Source organism: Aethalodelphis obliquidens, unplaced genomic scaffold (genome assembly GCF_003676395.1).
Source record: "Aethalodelphis obliquidens isolate GAN/ISIS:26980383/991018 unplaced genomic scaffold, ASM367639v1 scaffold40, whole genome shotgun sequence".
NCBI lineage: Eukaryota > Metazoa > Chordata > Mammalia > Artiodactyla > Delphinidae > Aethalodelphis > Aethalodelphis obliquidens.
The window spans coordinates 1,369,159-1,388,746 of record NW_020837984.1 but is presented as its reverse complement, the minus strand read 5'-3'; the positions used below and the strand labels follow the sequence as shown (position 1 = coordinate 1,388,746).

Here is a 19,588-nt window from a genome sequence, read left to right as displayed (position 1 = left end):
TCTGAATGAGATCCTTGCTGGGTAGAGTAATCTTGGTTGTAGGTTTCTGCCTTTCATCACTTTAAATATGTCCTGCCACTCCCTTCTGGCTTGCAGAGTTTCTGCTGAAAGATCAACTGTTAACCTTATGGGGATTCCTTTGTATGTTATCTGTTGCTTTTCCCTTGCTGTTTATAATATTTTTTTTATATTTAATTTTTGATAGTTTGATTAATATGTGTCTTGGCATGTTTCTCCTTGGATTTATCCTGCATGGGACTCTCTGTGCTTTCTGGACTTGACTGACTATTTCCTTTCCCATATTAGGGAATTTTTCAACTATAATCTCTTCAAATATTTTCTCAGTCCCTTTTTTTTCTCTTCTTTTCTGGGACCCCTATAATTCAAATGTTGGTGCATTTAAAGTTGTCCCAGAGGTCTCTCAGACTGTCCTCAATTCTTTTCATTCTTTTTTCTTTATTCTGCTCTGCAGTAGTTATTTCCAGTATTTTATTTTCCAGGTCACTTATCCATTCTTGTGCCTGTTATTCTGCTATTGATTCCTTCTAGAGAATTTTAAATTTCATTTACTGTGTTTTTTTATCATTGTTTGTTTGCTCTTTAGTTCTTCTAAGTCCTTGTTAAACGTTTCTTGTATTTTCTCCATTCCATTTCCAAGATTTTGGATCATCTTTACTATCATTACTCTGAATTCTTTTTCAGGTAGACTGCCTATTTCCTCTTCATTTGTTTGGTCTGGTGGGTTTTTACCTTGCTCCTTCATCTGCTGCGTATTTCTCTGTCTTCTCATTTTGCTTAACTTACTGTGTTTGGGGTCTCCTTTTCGCAGGCTGCAGGTTCTTAGTTCCCGTTGTTTTTGGTGTCTGTCCCTAGTGGGTAAGGTTGGTTCAGTGGGTTGTGTAGGCTTCCTGGTAGAGGGGACTGGTGCCTGTGTTCTGGTGGATGAGGCTGGATCTTATCTTTCTGGTGGGTAGGACTGAGTCCAGTGGTGTGTTTTGGGGTGTCTGTGAACTTATTATGATTTTTCAGTCTCTCTGCTAATGGGTGGAGTTGTGTTCCTGTCTTGCTAGTTGTTTGGCATGGGGTGTCCATCACTGGAGCTTGCTGGTCGTTGAGTGGAGCTGGGTCTTAGTGTTGAGATGGAGATCTCTGGGAGAGCTCTTGCCGATTGATATTATGTGGAGCTGGGAGGTGAAGCAATGTCCTGAACTCGGCTCTCCCACTACTGAGGCTCAGGCCTGACACCCGGCCAGAGCATCAAGACCCTGTCAGCCACACAGCTCAGAAGAAAAGGGAGAAAAAAAGAAAGAAAGAAAGAAAAAAGTAAAACAAAATAAAATCGTTATGAAAATTAAAATTAAAAAAATTATTAAAACAAACAAAAAAAAGAAGACAGCAAGCAAGCCAATAAACAAATCTACCAATGATAGTAAGCTCTAAATACTAAACTAAGATAAACATAAAACCAGAAACAAATTATATGCAGAAAGCAAACCTCAAGTCTACAGTTGCTCCCAAAGTCCACCTCCTCAATTTGGGATGATTCTTTGTCTATTCATGTATTCCACAGATGCAGGGTACATCAAGTTGATTGTGGAGCTTTAATCCGCTGCTCCTGAGGCTGCTGGGAGAGATTTCCTCTTCTCTTCTTTGTTCGCACAGCTCGTGGGGTTCGGCTTTGGATTTGGCCCTGCCTCTGTGTGCAGGTCGCCTGAGGGCATCTGTTCATCGCTCAGACAGGACGGGGTTAAAGTAATAGCTGATTAGGGGGCTCTGGCTCATTCAGGCCGGGGGTAGGGAGGGGTACGGATGCGCGGCGAGCCTGGGGCAGCAGAGACCGGCGGGACGTTGCACCAGCCTGAGGCGCGCCGTGCGTTCTCCTGGGGAAGTTGTCCCTGGATCACGGGACCCTGGCAGTGGCAGGCTGCACAGACTCCGGGGAGTGGAGGTGTGGATAGTGACCTGTGCTTGCAAACAGGCTTCTTGGTGGCTGCAGCAGCAGCCTTAGCATCTCATGCCCATCTCTGGGGTCCATGCTGATAGCCACGGCTCGCGCCCATCTCTGGAGCTCGTTTAGGCGGTGCTCTGAATCTCCTCTCCTCGCGCACCACGAAACAATGGTCTCTTGCCTCTTCGGCAGCTCCAGACTTTTTTCCGGACTCCCTCCCGGCTAGCTGTGGCGCACTAGCCCCTTCAGGCTGTGATCCTGCCACCAACCCCAGTCCTCTCCTTGGGATCCGACCGAAGCCCGAGCCTCAGCTCCCAGCCCCGCCCACCCAGGTGGGTGAGCAGACAAGCCTCTCGGGTTGGTGAGTGCCGGTCGGCACCAATCCTCTGTGCGGGAATCTCTCCACTTTGCCCCCCACACCCCTGTTGCTGCGCTCTCCTCCATGGTTCTGCCGCTTCTCTGCCGCCGCTCCGTCTCTGCCTGAGAAGGGGCTTCCTAGTGTGTGGAAACCTTTCCTCCTTCACAGCTCCCTCCCAGTGGTGCAGGTCCCGTCCCTATCCTTTTGTCTCTGCTTTTTCTTTTTTCTTTTGCCCTACCCAGGTACATGGGGAGTTTCTTGCCTTTTGGGCGGTCTGAGGTCTTCTGCCAGCGTTCAGTAGGTGTTCTGTAGGAGTTGTTCCACATGTAGATGTATTTCTGATGTACTTGTGAGGAGGAAGGTGATCTCCACGTCTTATTCCTCTGCCATCTTGAAGGTCCTCCCTTGAGTTTTTAATGTTTAAACTTCTTTTCTTTCCATTTTCTGCTTATTCTTAATGTCTTAATTCCAACTTCCTCTTAATCAATCTCCCTATTTTATTTACTCACATACTTTTTTTCTTCCCCTCTTCCTCGTCACTTGTATTTATTTACTTTTAAATGGCTATTAGAGTACTGGTGGGTTCTTAACATGGCTGGGCCTGTAGCCAGCCCTCAGACACTCCCTCCTGGAATCCCTTTCCAGGAATGGCTGGGGAGACCCTCAGGTTACCTCTCAGGGCAGTAATTCTCTCCCTGCAGATGGAATGCCTGACTTACTGGAACAGATTCCTCACTACCTAGGGCTCAGAGCTTTTAAAAACCATGGTCCCCAAGGATACTATAAACTAATTTAAAAAACAAACAACAGACTGGAAGAAAACATATGCGATGCTTTAAAAGACAATCAGTAAAGAGCTACAAAGCATAAGCAAAAGACAACCCTCCTACCCACAGTAAAAAAAAGGATTTGAACAGCTGAACTGCAGAAGAAGCAATGTAAGTGGCCAATAAAGAGATGGAAAGAGGATTAATTTCAGCAATCATGGGGAAAATACAAAATAAATAACATGCACATTTCTTCTAATCCACTGTTTGCTTTTGCCTTGTTTTAATCTCATGGACACTTCTAATTGTGAAGATGCCTGTCTCCCTCTTTGCACTGGCTTCCAGGTTGCTCAGAACAAATTTCATACACGTATCTAGGACCTGACAACATGCATTTTATATATTAAGCTCATTTTTTTATTCCATTTAATTTTGTTTCACACACACACAGACACACACACACCCCCCCAAGGGTTCCACAAGATAATTTGTTAAAGACAAATGAGAAATGAATAATACGCTCTCTAATGATAACAAAGAATGGCTATAAACCTCCCTCAAAACTACATTATTTATCTGTAAGCAGGACTTGAAGTGAAGGCAAAAACCACACATAATCAGCTCAGAAGAGCTGCTGGTTGGTGTCAGGCTATGAGACATTATCGCTGACTTAGAACCCTTCCATAAAGACAAATCCTGGTTCCAACAAAGATAATGGGAGAAAATTACCAAAGGGAAGACTTCTCTTTTTCCTGGGAGCTTATTTAAAAGTCCTGGCTCCACCAATCCACTTGGGAAGTCAGAAGGGGCCCTAGGTGAGCAAGAGACAAGGCAGGGACAGGTACTGTGCTGGGGCAGGTACTGTGCTGGGGCAGGTACTGTGCTGGGACAGGTACTGTGCTGGGGCAGGTGCTGTGCTGGGGCAGGTACTGTGCTGGGACAGGTACTGTGCAGGGGCAGGTACTGTGCCTGAGATCATGCACAAATCTCCCTCTGAGATCACGGGACTCGAGAAGTCCTGGATTGGAGAAGTGCTTCCTCTGTGCCTGTCTGGCTTAGCATGCCCCAGATACAGGCGGCCCGGCTGGAGACAGACCTCATTATTAACTAACTGGATCCGCTTTTGCCACCCTGAGAATATACATGGAAGATTGCATACATTTGATCCAAAGAAGACCGTAAATTTAGTAGCAGCCCGTGTGCATGCACATATTGGGGGAGGACAAGATAGAAATCTTGTCACATTAAATGTAAGCCTTAATTATAAGGTGAATCCCCATTTCAAAAATGTTAATAAAAAGAGTTTCTAAGACTATGGTGATAAAACCCCATCCCAGTTCCTGTAAGAAGGCAATCAGGGTGACAAAGCTGCAGCAGGATCCAGGGTTCACCAGACAGACAAGGAAGTTTGGGTAGGTAGGTGATTAGGACAGAAATGGTGGAGGCTGCTGCCTCCTGTCTGAGGAGGGAGCCAGCCAGCACTGAGCCACTTTCCCAAAGTGCCCAAAGCCCCTTCACTGACCAGCTCAGGACTCCAGAGGCCATGGGGTCCAGGGATGCAGTGGCAGCTGATGAGCACCTTCTCTAGGATCCCAAGAGCCCTGGTTTCTGCTGATGCGGCAGCAGTGCCTATGGTGGGCCGTGGAGTGAGGCAGATCTACATTGGAGCCCAGCCCATGCCACAAACAAGCCTCCCAGAAGGACAGAAAGCCCGCTTCCCTTACCCTCCTGCCAGCGCCAGACGGTGATGGTGTGCTCGGGGTCCACGCCCACTGACACCAGCAGCTTCCCGGTTGCGCTGAAGTTGATGTAATTCACCCCCTTCGAGTGGAAGCACCGCAGCACGGAGAGGGTGTGTTTGGTCATGGCATCCCACACGTGGATGGAAGGTGTTGCTCCTGAATGTGGGAGGTACGACGAAGAGCTAAGGCTGGGGAATGGCGGAGCCGAGGCAACGCTGACGCTCACCTAAAAGCCGCTTTAGGACAGGTGTTCGGGGCGTTACAGTGACGGGGGCTAAGAGACCTATGGCCTGGCCTGGCCGGAGGTGAGAGACAACGGGAAACATCTGCTGTGCTTTCAGAGGCAGAGACCTAAGGGTGTTTATGTCCAACACACACACTCGAGGTGGAGTTTACACAAAGGAAACTGGTGAGGTCAATGATTTGTATCTGCAACTCAGCCAGGTACAATCAGCAAACGAGGTACATCGACATGGTTTCGCTGTGCAGATTCAAACTACTCACAGATGCGACAGCCTTACCTGGGGTCTCCGTAATATCACCTGCATTGGATGAGCAATGGCAATGAGGAAGCGTCAAGGGAAAACAATAGCTAAAATAAGTCATGTTTCTAAGAGTGAAGCACTTAACACCAGCATCAGAAAGTTCCAAATTAAATTTTAAAATGGGCATGGGTTCAATGAAAACAAGCAGGAAGATATGTTTGGAAAAATTGCCTTTGAAATGACAGAGTTAAAAGAAAACAACCACCACTCTTCACAAATGTGAATCAGTTCACATTTGTCATTGGCATTTTCCTAGGGTGAGAAGAGCCAGGCACACATATTGGAATCTACCCTTGCCAAGCGCAACCTCCAGGCTTCAGATGTGGGGCTCTTCACTTGACACCTGGGCTCTGAAAAATTATTCTCACAAGTCCCCAGGGATGGGGGCCACCCGTTTATTTGGATGATGAGGCTCTGGTCTGACTTAATGGTCCTTCAGGTCACCAATCACTGGTTGTGTCAACTCAGGCAACATTGATACGTTCAGGGCTCAAAAAATCAAGAGTGACATCAAGAAAGGGTGGATACCAATGACCTGCCCGCTGCCTCCCCAGTAACTGCTGCTAAGTCAACGTCTCTGCTCAGCTGGGAGAGCCTCGGCGGCTGCAGGACCCTCCTACCTATCTGGCTGGTGGCCACCACGTTTCTGTACTTGGGGTGCTGGTTCACCGTGAGGCAGAGGATGTCATCCGTGTGCTCCAGGTAGAAGCTCTGGCTCCCTAGGAGAGACGGGGCAGGGTGAGCAGGGGACTGAAAGAGCTCTTGGGGCAACCCCAAAGCTTTGTGTGAGTCTTTGGAAAGGCCTTGTAGAAGCGAGAGCTTAAAGTGCCGAACTCTCACTTTCGGAATCATCCTTAGGGAGACGGGAGATCCTTTTTTACATTGACACATTCTGTCCCAGGATCGGGAGGAGAGCTGGTGTCTGTTATCTAATCTAAACACACAAGTTCCACTTCAATCCTTCCGCATCCTGGGTGGCGCCACAGCACAGCCCAAGTGCACAGGCTTCCAGAGTCCAGAACGGTTCCTCCTCCTGCAGCCCAGGACCCACGGCTTCTCAGTGTCTCTTCCTCTGGGCAGGGCAGGGAGGGGGCACCTGGAGATAGCGCTTTGCTGAGCAAAATGGCACTACGTACTAATTGGAAAGGGAAGACTAAACAGGAGAATACTTAGGAAATCCCTTTTAATCATCTTTATCTATCAAGGTGCTAATCTCCTGGGTGCCTGGATAGCACAGGTGATGGCTTCACCCCCCTGAAGCCCTAAGTCAACATGTGTCACAGGAAGTGGAAGAAAGGACAGGAAAAGCTTTATCGTCTATTGCAGCAAACAGTTTGCTGACTGCCCAAGTGGTCACTGTAAACCCACCCAAATGCACAGGAACTGAGAGGTGAGTGATGGCATGGAATACAGCACATTGCTACTAACCTGGTAACATGTGGCTAGAAAATTGAGCAAAATGTATAGAAAATTCCAAGGCCCCCCCTCGCCCCCAAAAACCAAATCATTATGTGCCCAGTGATTTTACTGTCTAAAAAGATCTATGCATGAACTACAAAAAACTATGAAGGAGCATAAAAATTTGAGAGGAAGAAAAGGTTTGTTTTAAGATATAAAGCAAATAAAGGCGACATGTTACCGTGTTTAAATCTTGTGGTAAAAATAGGCGTGTCTATTAAATTAGCTTCTGAATGATTCTTTTTGCTTGAGGTGTTTCTTTTTAAACTTTTTTTTAATTTAAGAGTCATTCTATAGCTAAGGGGCATTTCAGGTATTCTTGTTTGTTGTTCCCGTTCTCACTGTGAATGTGGTTAACTATTCAAAACAAACAAAACTTGAAAATCTGAGTTGCTAAAAATTTTGGTGACTGTTAAAAATCAATGAGAAAAGTTCCCTCATTTTTTGTTCTTGGTTACTGCCTATAAGGGTTTCTCTACTCCCCACACCCTCCTTCTGGCTTCCCTCCATCCCTCTCGGCCTCCACGGAGCTGATGGAAACACCGACACCTCCCTTCCAGGGCCTGAGATGAGATGTGGCTGGGTGAGGGATAAAGAGAAAGAGGGTCTGACTCTGGGAACGTGGGCCTGAGCATCTTCCAGGACTAAATGACACCAGTCTGGAATGGAGTGGAATGGCTCTAAAGGGAAGAGAGAGCTTAAGCTTTGGGGCATCTAACCACTGGGAAAGTGCATAAAAGGGCTAAAATAAAAGCCTGTGTTCAGATGGCGGTTTCTCCCAACCCATTTACCTGTGGACAGGTTCTGAACGATGCCGGCCGCGGCCGCGTGGAATATGATGTCAGCACCGTCATTCAGGTAATGCAGGTTATTGCGACAGTCAAACCCTCTGTAGCCAAACACGTGGTCGAGAGCCAGCTCCTACATTCCCACACAAGGATGAAAGGGTCCTTAGAGGAAGTAACGGCACAGGAACAAACCCGCACTTCGGGGACACGCATGTCATGGGAACCATGAGGCTGGTGAGACAGCCAACCACTCACTCCTTGACCAGCTGGGGATACAGTGCAACCCTTTCTTTACTTCTTTGACATAATAGGGGGACAGGCTAACATGTAGAATTACAGTGAGTTTTCGAAATAGAAAAGATTTGCTTCCTTGCTTCTCAGGCGAGGCAAAGCCTACCAAGGTGATACCCGGTAAAGGTTACCCAGAAGTTTTACGTCTGCGCCTTGGCAGGTGCTCTCGAAGGTGAGCTGAATGGTGTCTCAGAGCTCTGCTCTGATTCGCCCAGATGCAGCAGGGACTGGCAGAGCACAGCACTGAGGCAAATGCAATGCTCATTCTGTTGCTTGGTGCTTGCCCTACAAAGTTTCTACACCATCTACATTCTTTTCTCCCCAACAACTAGATACTGTTCTAGGTTTACAGTCTTTCTCTTCTTCCTGTCTTGTCTTCCACGACAAAAGCAGTGACTGATTCAGATCAGCTCTGTTCTTGATTCGACTTGACACACCTGTACTGTTGGCAGCTCTTCTGCACCGGGCACTTTGCTGGTTGGGGCTTGCGGGGGGAGGGATACAAGATTAAGAAGATGTGGGTCCCTTTTCTCTAGGTTCCCTGATTCTAGCCTTTTCTCTCTCCAAAGCTTGCGAATTGCAAACATCAGATTAATTCTAAAATACCACACCTCCTTACTCAAAAGCATTCAATGACTTTCACTACCTATGGGAAAGTCCAGACTCCTTAAGTTGGCACAATCAGGCCCTACTCTCACATCTCCTGTGACCCTTGGTCAAGCTGACACGTCCATTTAGCCCACGTATCAGGAGGTTTCCTATTTTTATGACTTTTTTTTTTTTTAATTATCTCTCACCTGGAAAGCCCTTCTCCTCCTTTCAACTGAGCGAGCGGCTACCCACCTCTAGTCTCTTCCCCACCCCATGTGTTTCCCAGAAACTGCGTGTGTAATATGTGATTCCCCAGTCTAGGTGGACAACTGACTCAAGCTGGGCCAATCAGATAGTTTCCGCCAGGAATTTAGAATTGAGGACCCTGGTAAGAGATGTAAAACTTGGGCACTGGATAGCACCACAGTCTACTAAAGAAGTTCAAGAAGTCTGCAGGAAAAGAGACGAATGCATCAGGCATGCACGAGGCCCTGCTGGGCAGAAAGAGGCACCATCTTGGCTCAGGGCAGCTTTTCAGCTCCTGGACCCTATCTTTCCTGAAGTTCAGCTGTATTTCTTGACCTGTGCTGTGTTCTATGATAAACCCCCCGCAACATATTTCCCTTTTCCAATACAAATGTTTCAGATAGATTTTCCTGCCTCGGGAGTTCGGAGCACAGCAGAGGAGAGAGATGAGTAGGGAACTATGGTAGTAGAGCCCGACAAGGGTGTGGAGGAGGGGGTGTGGGGAGGGTGGAGTACAGGAGGGTTAGGGCGGGGAGCATCAGGGAAGATTGCACAGAGAAGGGCTTGGAAGGGTGGGGTGTGGGGAGGGAAGAGGAGGAGGCTTCTCAGCATAAGGAGCTTGAAATCACAGGGGCCTGAAAGTCCCAGGCAGCCTCAGAGAACATTCATGGCTGTGGGGTTAGACACATGAGTTGCAGTGGAGAATCTCAGGTGATGAGCTAGGAAGGGGGCTCCTGGGTGAGGTTCTGAAACCATGAGCTTGGATCCCATCAGGAATGTGGGAATCTCCTGGGTCTTAAAGCTGGGGTGAGGCATGAAGAGTTGTATTTTCAAGAGCTAACTCTGTGGGCAGCAAAGGCATGTGTCAAAGAGGAAAGGGAAAAGTCTGGAGGCAGAAAGAACAGTTAGGAGGCCTCTTTCAGAAAACAGCAGGTCCCCTGGAGCTGCCATCCTAACAACTGAGTACAAAGCCCTCTCCACTTACTGGCTTGGTGATCTTGGGCTGGGGCCTAACATATCACTTGACTTCTCTGATCTATAGTGTTCTCATCTGTAAAATGGAACAATAATGGTACCCACCTTGTAGGTAGATGTGAGGCATGTGTGAAATACTTGGTGGGAAGTATATATACAGCAAGGTACTGGCACATGGCAAGGGCTCAAACAACATTAGAGACAGTGAATAAGCCTGCACTCTCTACGCACCCCACTCCCTGAGTGGTACTAGGTACAGGGAAAAGGGGCCAGGTCTGGGACATTTTTGAGTTAGTACCCATAGGACCTGGGAAGGGTCTGAAGGAACCCTTCAAGGCAGGGCTGAAAGAACGTGACCCAGGGGATGTGGGGATGGGACTCTGGTCACTGCTGGGGGACACAGTACTGTGTGGAAGGGAGAGAGGATAAGGGAGAGCCATCGGGTCCAGTTAGGGTCACTTGAAGGCATCTGTGGCAGGGGTCCCCAACCCCCAGGCCACAGACCAGTGCCTGTTAGGAACCCGGCCACACAGCAGGAGGTGAGCAGCGGGTGAGCGATAGAAGCTTCACCTGTATTTACAGCCGCTCCCCATGGCTCGCATTACCACCTGAGCTCTGCCTCCTGTCACATCAGCAGCCGCATTAGATTCTCATAGGAGCGTGAACCCTACTGTGAACTGTGCATGCGAGGGGTCTAGGTTGTGCACTCCTTATGAGAATCTAGTGCCTGATGATCTGAGGTGGAGCTGAGGCAGTGATGCTAGCGCTGGGGAGCAGCTGCAAATACAGATTATCATTAGCAGAGAGGTCTGACTGCACAGAGACCGTAATAAATCAATTGCTTGCAGACTCATACCAAAACCCTATCCGTGAGTGGCAAGCGAAAACAAGCTCAGGGCTCCCACTGATTCTGCATTATGGTGAGCTGTATAATTATTTCATTAAATATTACAGTGTAATAATAATAGAAGCACACAATAAATGTAATGCACTTGAATCATCCCCAAACCATCTGCACCTCCCCCCGCATCCGCAGAAAAACTGTCTTCCACGAAACCAGTCCATGGTGCCCAAAAGGTTGGGGACCGCTGTGTGGGAATTGCAGATGGTGATGTCCACCAGGCAGATCTTAGAACATCGATATCAGATTAAAAGCAAAATAGTTGGACCTCCTCACCTCAACCAATTTCTTTTTTTTGGTGATACTGTTCTTCTGGAGTTTCTCAGGCTGGGGAGCTGCTCTGCTAACGGGTGGTCTGGAACAGAGAGTGGCCAAAAGAAACACAGTGTTGAACAAAAGGCAGCAAGGTTGCTTGTCCAGCGAGGTCAGCTAAGACCAGTGCCAGGCTTTCTCCCCTCCCCGACTTGGAGGACCCCATGCCTGGGTTTGATCTGTCCTGCCCCCTCCCTCCCCCCCACCCCCCACCCCAGGAAAAGCTGTTTCTGACATTTTGGGTCCTGGATTCACAGGCACCGGGTTGGGCTTCCCCACACGTAAGGCATCAGAGCCAGGCTCAGTCCCTCTCTCCCGGGAGCCAGGAAGAATGCGTGAGCCAGAGGGGCTGGTCTTAAAACTAAAGAGGAGCCTAAGTCTGGGAAGGAAGAGGCCACACTTCCTGAACCCACCGGCCATTCTTCAGACAGGGATGTACCAACACCGTTCAGAATTAGGTGGCCAGAGATCATGGCGTGTTGTGAAGTAGGACTTATAAGCCATGCCTGGGAATGGGCCCTGAAGGCCAAGTGCCCAGGTCATTCTTGCCACACAAAAGGGCACGTAGGAAGCAAAGGCATGAAAGACAGAACAAACTCCTCCACTGCCCTGTCCCTCAGGGTCATGGTCTGCATTCAACTGCTACCACCATGCCCAAGGTTACTCTTCCCTGCTTAGTTTTGGAGATCTGGGCCTCCAATTTTAATTAAGAGATTTCTTTAATGGGTAAGCCCTCAAGGACTTGTATATGAGGAGGGCGATCTTTTGGTAACAGACTTCTCTCAGAGTTTAGGGGCCCAGGGATGGACAGGTTGGCCCTGCATCTGCTCCCACCATTAGCTACGGCTCTTGGGCTATGCAAAGAGAAAGGATTACCTGGATCCCCTTGCGAGCAGCACACAAAGCCAAGTGAGAGACTTAGTACAGGTCAGAGCCACACTAGCAAGCACCTCATTCATGCACAAGCATCGTCCAAGTGAACAGACATGCCCGTGTGGCACACACCATGCTTCCCGAGCATGCCAGCAAAGAGCTAAAACAGAAATGAAAGAGTGCACCGCTCTGCAAATTCAGAAAGCTCATACCCTGGCGTCTCTGGGCAAACTCTGCACTAAAGCGCCTACAGGATAGGGAGAAAAAAGGAAGCCTTGTCACTGCTTCCGCACCCTCTACGGACTTTGCCAGTGCGCCTGGGGCCACTGCTTATTTTAGAGTGTGCTGGGGAGAAACTTGTTGTCAGAAGAACAATCACATCCTCCTGGATGTCGTTGGGAGTTAGGCACAATGGCTGCTTTGTGTCTGACTCAAGTTCAACTAATAATTTAGCCTAATCATTCGCAGTGTTTCTTGGGAGGGCAGCTTGCCTGCTGGAAGGGCTTGCGTTTTTGTGCTGGGGAGAAACAAGGTAGCTTTATTTTCTCAGAAACTCTTCAGTCAAAACATGTTATGTAATCATAAGTGATAATTGGACCAAATGGCATCACAATCACCACCGGAGAATGGGGAGAGAGCGCGTCTCTGCAAAACGACACCCCCGGCTGATATCATCGCCGCCAAATTGAGCAAAAGCGGGAGGCCGGGGGCAGGCCAGTTTTCACAATTAGACTGCCTTCGCATTAATTATCGCTTCCCGGGACATCTGCTCTTTCTTCTGTTTTAGTGGAACTTTTAAATGAAATCCGTGGGTTTCTTCTTCCACCTAAGAGTCTTCGAATGTATGACAAAAGCAAGCCAAGGTCTGAGATGGGAGCAAGGGGACGCTGGGACTAGAGCACGGTTCATAAGGCAGAATTTGAGATTACACGCCGGGCTCGTTTTCAGGGCATACCCAGGTTGTATAATATGTCACATATTATACAGTGTATACAGAGTATGCATACAAGCACAACCACTGTGTATTTATATATACAGGAGATTGTGTATATATATACACGTAGAGGCAATCGATGCTTTTTTTCACCTTGATTTTCAGTTAAAAACTGAAAAGTAAAGCAATCTCAGAATGTTTCTTTCTTATTTCACAAGCATGTTTACAGCTGTATTGCTTCAAAACGGAAGATGAGGGGGCAAAAGGCAGAAACCTGCATTGTGGCAAATTCAGCAGAGTGTAAGTATAGACCCTTCACGGTTGTGAATTCTGCATGAACGCTTAGTTCTAGATGCTCATTGAACACCTGGGCTTTTGCAGAGTGCTGTGCATACTTACTTGACAATTCCCTGCCTCCAAAGGAAAGCAAGTTAAAACACAATACAAGCATTAAAGGCTTCTTTCCAGGCATCTATAAACAGGGTTCATAACATCAGATGTGGTAGGGACTGCCAACAATTTCAAACACAGCCAAACACTGGAGGTTTAGCATTTTTCAGTGGATCTAAATCCTTCCAGATTCAGATTCCTTTGGAAACGTGACTCTGAAAAGCTTTGCTGAGGTGGGAAAGAGTAGAGTGTGTGAGAACATTCACTCACTTTTCAGTCCAATAAACTCTTTATAGCTGGTTGTTCCCAGCTGGCACACAGGACGGGAGAGGGAGGAGGCCGTGAGTGCAACTGGGAATCAGCAGGGAGGTGCAGAGAGGTTAAGGGCTGGGAAGGCGAGCCGTGGGGGTAGGGGGGAGGAGCAGAGACACGAAGGGGCCTCATGGGGGCAAGTGGGGCTCTGAAGAGACTCTGGGAAACAAAGGAGAAAGAGTTTCCATTGGGAAAGAAATTTAAGGAGGGAACCTGGCAAGAGAGCAAGCGAAGTGGATAATCAGGAGAGAGGAGGAAGGACAGGCTTGAGCTTGGAGAGGGCGGGAGTGCAGCTATTCAAGTAAGAGAGGGTGGAGGAGAGGCCTGGGAGCTCAAGTGTGTGATGTGGTGTTAAGTCACGAGGCAGCCTTATTCCTCCCCAGTGCTGGGGGTGCAAGCTGCTGGAGACCCACCCCACTCCCCTGAGTGGAGTCACCACCCCAGGCCCCATGTTTCCTGTGGGCATGGAAGGACCGTGACGGGTCAATCCCAGCTGCAACCCCACTGCCCAGCAGCTCAGCTGCTGAAGAGAAAGCTTAGACACACTTGAAGACATGTGAGTGTTACCCTGACACAGGCTCTCACCCCACAAAGGGCCCCAGGGGTGGCCAGCGCCCAGGTATTCACCTCCCCGCCCGTCGCCCCTCCCTGGGGTGCTGGGCTGGCAAAGCAAGGGGTGGAGCAGAGTACACGATGACCTGAGATGCACAGAAGAGGGTTCAATGCCAGGGCTCTTGGGGCAGCTTCTGAAGTGACTGAGGAGGTCAAGGAAGTCAGTCACAACCCAAGACGAGCGCAACGTGAGAGCCAACTAGGGAGGAAGGCTCAGAAAGCCTGTGAGAAACAGAGTCGTTCCAAGCAGCTTCTATAAAGAGAGGTGCGGGTGTGGCGGAACTCAGCTACATTTAGCCAAGAAATGCAAGTTTGGAATTGTTTTTAGTGTAGTTAGTCAGACCGTGTTCAAAGTGTCCTTGGAGGAAACGTAGCTTTCTTCAGATTCCAAAATGTGCTATCAAAATGCTCTAAGAGTTTTCAAAATGTCTTGGGAAACCCAGCTGTCCTTGATCCTGCTTCCAGGTGGGAACCAGTGGGTGATGATGAACTGTCCTCCAACAAGGTCTATCACCCCCATGGATGGGCTGCAGGGACTCAGTGAAACCCCTGACATTCATGCCAAATTGTTTTGTACATGTACATTTTTTCTGGGGAAAGGAGGCATGTTTTAATTATATTTTCAAAGATGTCTGGAGGGAGAGAGAGAGAGACAGACAGAGAGGGGGATTGGGATCAACTAAGAACCACTGCTCCAGGAAGAGTCCAGGTTTAAGAAAAGTCTCCAAAGCCATGGGAGCTCTCTATTATCAAAACAAAAGGAACCGGATTCTGTTCAACGCATTCCCATGTTTTCTAGAACCATCTGTAGAGCTGCTCAGCGAAGAAGTAGAGTTGAAAGAAGGGTGTCAGGCAGGGGAACTATGTGCTACCCTAAGAGAACCCTTCTATCTTGAAAATGCTCTTGACTGAAGCCTATAACACAGCCCTTTTTAACAAAATAGAGGTATAGTCCCAGACTTGGCCATTTTAGGTGAACATCAAATTATTTGGGTGAAACATTGAGGGCATAAGGGACGGCGCAGAGGAAGTACAAGTAAAGGCGAAGACTACTGAAGAGGCCAGTGTAATAATCCAAGAGAGGGATGATGTATCTCTGGACTAAAGCAGTGGTTGTGGAGAAGGAGACAAGTGAATATTTAAGGAAATATTGGTGAAGTATACCGCAAAGACTTTATAATTGATTAGCTCTAGGGGATGAAGGAGGAAGAGCAATTCAAGTGGAACACCAGTTCTCTGCTTGGGCCTCTAGGTGGACGGTGGCACCGCTGACTGAGACAGGAGAAGAGTTTTGAGGGAAGATGATGAGTTCCATTTTGGCATGTCAAACTTTGGACATCTGTGGGTTGGCTATACCAGCTGGAGGTTAAACTGAGAGGTGGGACTCAGACATATGACTTTGGGAATCATCAGCCAGTAGGTAGAACATATGAATCAGGGAGAGAGTGTAAGGTGAAAAAAGAGAATGGCCAAAAGTGAAATCCTAAGGACGAACAGCATATGAGGGGCTAGAAGAGGAAGCAGAGATGGGGCACTGGGAAGGAATGGTTGGAGAGGTTGGAGGAGGGCCAGAAGAGATTGTTTCCAAAAGGTAAGTGACAGAAGAATATCTAAAACCGCACTGTCCAATATGGTAGCACTGGCCACATGCAGCTCTTGAGCACTTGAACTGTGGCTTGTCCACATTAAGATGTGTTATAACTGCAAAGCACACACCAGGTTTCGAAGACCTAGTAAAAATAATTCAAAAAAGAATATAAATTATTTTTATATCGATTACACATCAAAATGACATTTTTATGTTTGGGGTTAAATAAAATACATTATTAAAATTAGTTTCACCATCTCTTTTAATTTTTGCAATGTGGCTACTAGAAAAATCATATACATGGCTTGCATTATATTTCTGTTGAACAATGCTACTCTAGAAGAAACAAGTTTGTCCTTTAAACAAGACAAAGAGGAGAATGGATTGGATTTGGGAATTAGAGAGTCACCATGACAGATGGAATGGCTGGAGAGTGAAGGAGAGACTTGGTAAGGTCTTGGTGAGAAGGAGAAAAGGGAGGGAACGTGAGGGTGGGAATATGTGTATAAGTGTAAAAGCTCAGCCAGAGGTCTTGTTTTCCTCCTGAAGAGAGTTAGGCGGGGATGGGAAAGACTGGAATGTGTTTCGTGGCTGAGGACATGGACCCAGTTTTGGGCAAGTGGCAGAGGAGACATAGGAAAGAGGAGAGATGATGAGGGAGCTCGGATGGATGGGAGGCTGGGGTCCAAGCACCAGCTTGAAGGAGGGACCAGCCTTGAAGAGGAGGGGGGTCTCACTTCCTCTGAGAGGAGAAGGAAGGAGGTGAATAGTTTTTGTGGGGTGGCGAATAGAAAGGACTCTGGTAAGGGCAATCGGTACCAATGTGATTTTCTAGTCAGAAGAGTGGAGGCGTGGGGCTGTAGGAGAAATATAGGAATGGAGAGTGGAGAGGACTGAAAGAGTGGTATTTAAGGAGGCAAAAAGTGAGGCCAGGAGGGAGCTGATGAAAAAAATGGAGGTGTCTAGACACTGGATGTCTTGATGAGGATGAAGATCAGGTGTTCTGGGAACGAGAAATCTAGAGGAGAGAAGGGTAAGTCATGGAGACAGGAGCTACGGGTGATGACTTAAGCCACAGCACAGCAGGAGCTGGGGTCGGCCAGTTGACCACTAGCCAGAGACAGGAAGTTGATAAACGACAGGAAGTGGGAGGCGGAGAAGATGGCAGAGCATGATGTGAACTTCAAAGGAGTGAAGTTCCTTTGAAGTGAGCACGCCGATATGCTTCACACACACCTGCAAGAAAGCCCAAGCCTCCACACCTTACACCCAGTGACATCGTTTCAAGGGGCACAAATCGTGCACCCTAACAACTGCTTCTGCAAATACCTTCTAGTTATCACATCAGGACCACACAACGGTAAAAAGCAGGAGGGTAAACAACCCTAGTATCACCCATTCCCTCCAAATGGAGGTCTGAGAGATGTTCAGAGACTTGATTAAAATTAGAGGACCCAACGCCGCCACTGTCTTCTGAGAGAGAGAGAGAGAGAAGCTCCCTCTTGGTAGAAGAGCGTTTACCCATTTGTGATATGTTCTTTAGCTCCATGTGCAAATGGGTTTGAGTCAACTGATTCCACTGTAGGAGTATAATTTCCTAGGTGTGTTAATCTATTAAAAAGTCATTTTTTAGCACTTCATAGCACCTCTGCATTTTTATGCCCTGGAACATTCTTTGTGATAAAAAAATGAGCAAATTGTTTTCTAATGAATGGCAGGCTAAGTTCCTAAAATTATCAGTTACATAGAAGTCATTACTTTGCTTCAAACAACACAGAAAATCAAGGGGTGTGCAAAGGGAAAATCATTTATGAAGGTAGCATTAAATTCCCTTAAATCACTAACCATTCATCTTTCAGAAGAGTTACATGGCAAACAACAGGCCTTTGAAATGATTAATTTCAGCATATCGGGGTTTAATAGATATTGTAACTTCAGTTCCCTCCACCTTGTCAGAGAACAAGAAACTTGCCACCTTCTACCTGCTCAGGGCAGCTCTGAGCGTAGAACTCACAGAATTAAGGGATTCAGGGAAGAAGAATAATTTAGCCTGGAGAGAAATGCTCTGGAGTAGCAGAGCATTGCCCCGTTTGCCCTCCACGTGCTCAATCACCCTCCCAGAGTGAGATCTGAGCTTAGCTCTCATGCAACATATATGCAACTGCAGGGCTCTGTACCAAATCTTAGGCTCTTTATGGTCCCTCCACCGTGGGATGGAGTGGTTTTAACAGATCTCAGTATGGTAAATTCAGCAGCACCTGCTAGCATGACTGTCAATTCTTAGAAACTCTTACACTACAAGCTCACAAAGCATCTACTGATCAGTGATGACAAAGGGCTTCTGTCAGGCCAGGGAAGCTGAGGAAAGTGCCAGGAGAGCTGGGCTGTTTATTCGTTGATGTCACCATGGATGGGAGCATGGTCCCGCTACATCATGCTCATCAAACCTCAGGCAAACTTGAAATGTGGATTCACTGATTAAAATAAGGCATTTTTCAAAAATGGGGGGCAGGTTCTCTCAGCAGACTTCTGTCCTCAAACATAGCATGAAAGGTAAAAAGAGAAACTGGGATTACCTATAGATGGCGGTTTGTTTCAATTCAGGGAACTCTATCTAAACTTTTCCCATATTTTTACACTCTGCCACTTGGGACCATGTTCTTTGTTTCATTGTAAATCTGCTGACTAAGAAGCTTTGTCTGTAAAAAGAACTTTTCAGTTCTTTTTGCCTCGGGTTATTGTAATAGATTTAAACCAAATAAACATTTAATTCCTAATGGATGGAGGGTATGAAGATAAAAAATCATTTAACCAAGAGCAGTTCCATGGCAAGATGGGGCATCATTCAGTTCTACATGGGTCACACCTTTCACCACAAAAGTAAGACCACCCATCGGTGCTAACAAAACAAAGGTAAAAGTGGTTTGCTGACAAAAAACAGATTTGCAGACCATTTTGAGGACAGATTAATTTACTTAAATACGCAGAGAAGCAGGCTAAGTAAATGTGTCCATTCATCTACTCGCTGAAGAAATATCTGTTCACTACGTATAAGGCACTGTGTGAGGCACATGGTGGTGACCATGATAGGCACAGGACTGACCCTTGATAAACTGAGAGTCGCATAGACGAAGTTTATAATTCAGTGGAACTTTAACTAGCTTGATACCATGGACCCATGTATTAAGGAACTAAGGATTCAAGGCAGCTATTAATTTGGGGCTGAAACAAAAAACACAAATCTAAAGCAAACCAATCCCCCTAAACATGATGTACAGTTTACTTCATAGGATTTTCTTTTTGTTTAAGTTCACAAATCTGTACAAATTGATTTGGAAAGGATATGAGATAATAGAAGTAGATAAGCTTTAGCGCCTTCCCCACTCAGCCATAAGCATGGTTTAAGAAAAAGTTTGGAAATCCCTAGTGCTAGACCACTCTGTTTTGAGGTCATTTGGTGCTAGGACCTGTCAATTCAGAGATGAGGGGGCCACCATTTATAGAAGGCTCAGAATCTGCTTCTAATCTTTGTTTGTAAAAGCTTCTTGGTTTCCTAAGGAACATATGGCCTAGATTGAGAGTAAATATGTACCAGAGGGACTGAAAGATTAATGTAAGAGTATTCACAGATTCCTTCTTTATAATCCCCTGCTAAGAATATTTCTGGCACTGCCACCTCAGTGTTTCCTCACACTGGCTAGCTGAAATGGATGAAGGGTGAGGTTGCCTTGTGGGGGAAGGCAGTCTGTGGAGTGGAAAACACTCTTTTCCCATCCCCTCACCATGGAGGATTAGGAGAAGGATTCCACTCAGGACACAACCCCCCCCACCTTCAATACATGTCTGGGGGTGCTCAAACCACCCTCCCCAGAGTGAGGCACTAGAGGGAGGGGGAGGACAAAGATCACCCTTCAGGATCCTGATCTGCCTGCAAATCCACAAGTAGGGGTTACTGAA

The 19,588-nt window shown here is 47.1% G+C and overlaps 1 protein-coding gene across 1 annotated transcript in view; it reads right to left on the bottom strand.

The window, feature by feature from the left end:
- EML6 (EMAP like 6) overlaps window positions 1-19,588 on the bottom strand; it is a 280,775-nt gene that overhangs the window by 17,862 nt on the left and 243,325 nt on the right. The window contains exons 29-32 of the mRNA XM_027131630.1: window positions 10,887-10,965; window positions 7,610-7,739; window positions 5,981-6,079; window positions 4,798-4,971 (exon numbers count right to left, since the gene is read on the bottom strand). Coding sequence (XP_026987431.1) covers window positions 4,798-4,971; window positions 5,981-6,079; window positions 7,610-7,739; window positions 10,887-10,965 — 482 coding nt within the window. The remainder of the gene's footprint in view (window positions 1-4,797; window positions 4,972-5,980; window positions 6,080-7,609; window positions 7,740-10,886; window positions 10,966-19,588) is intronic.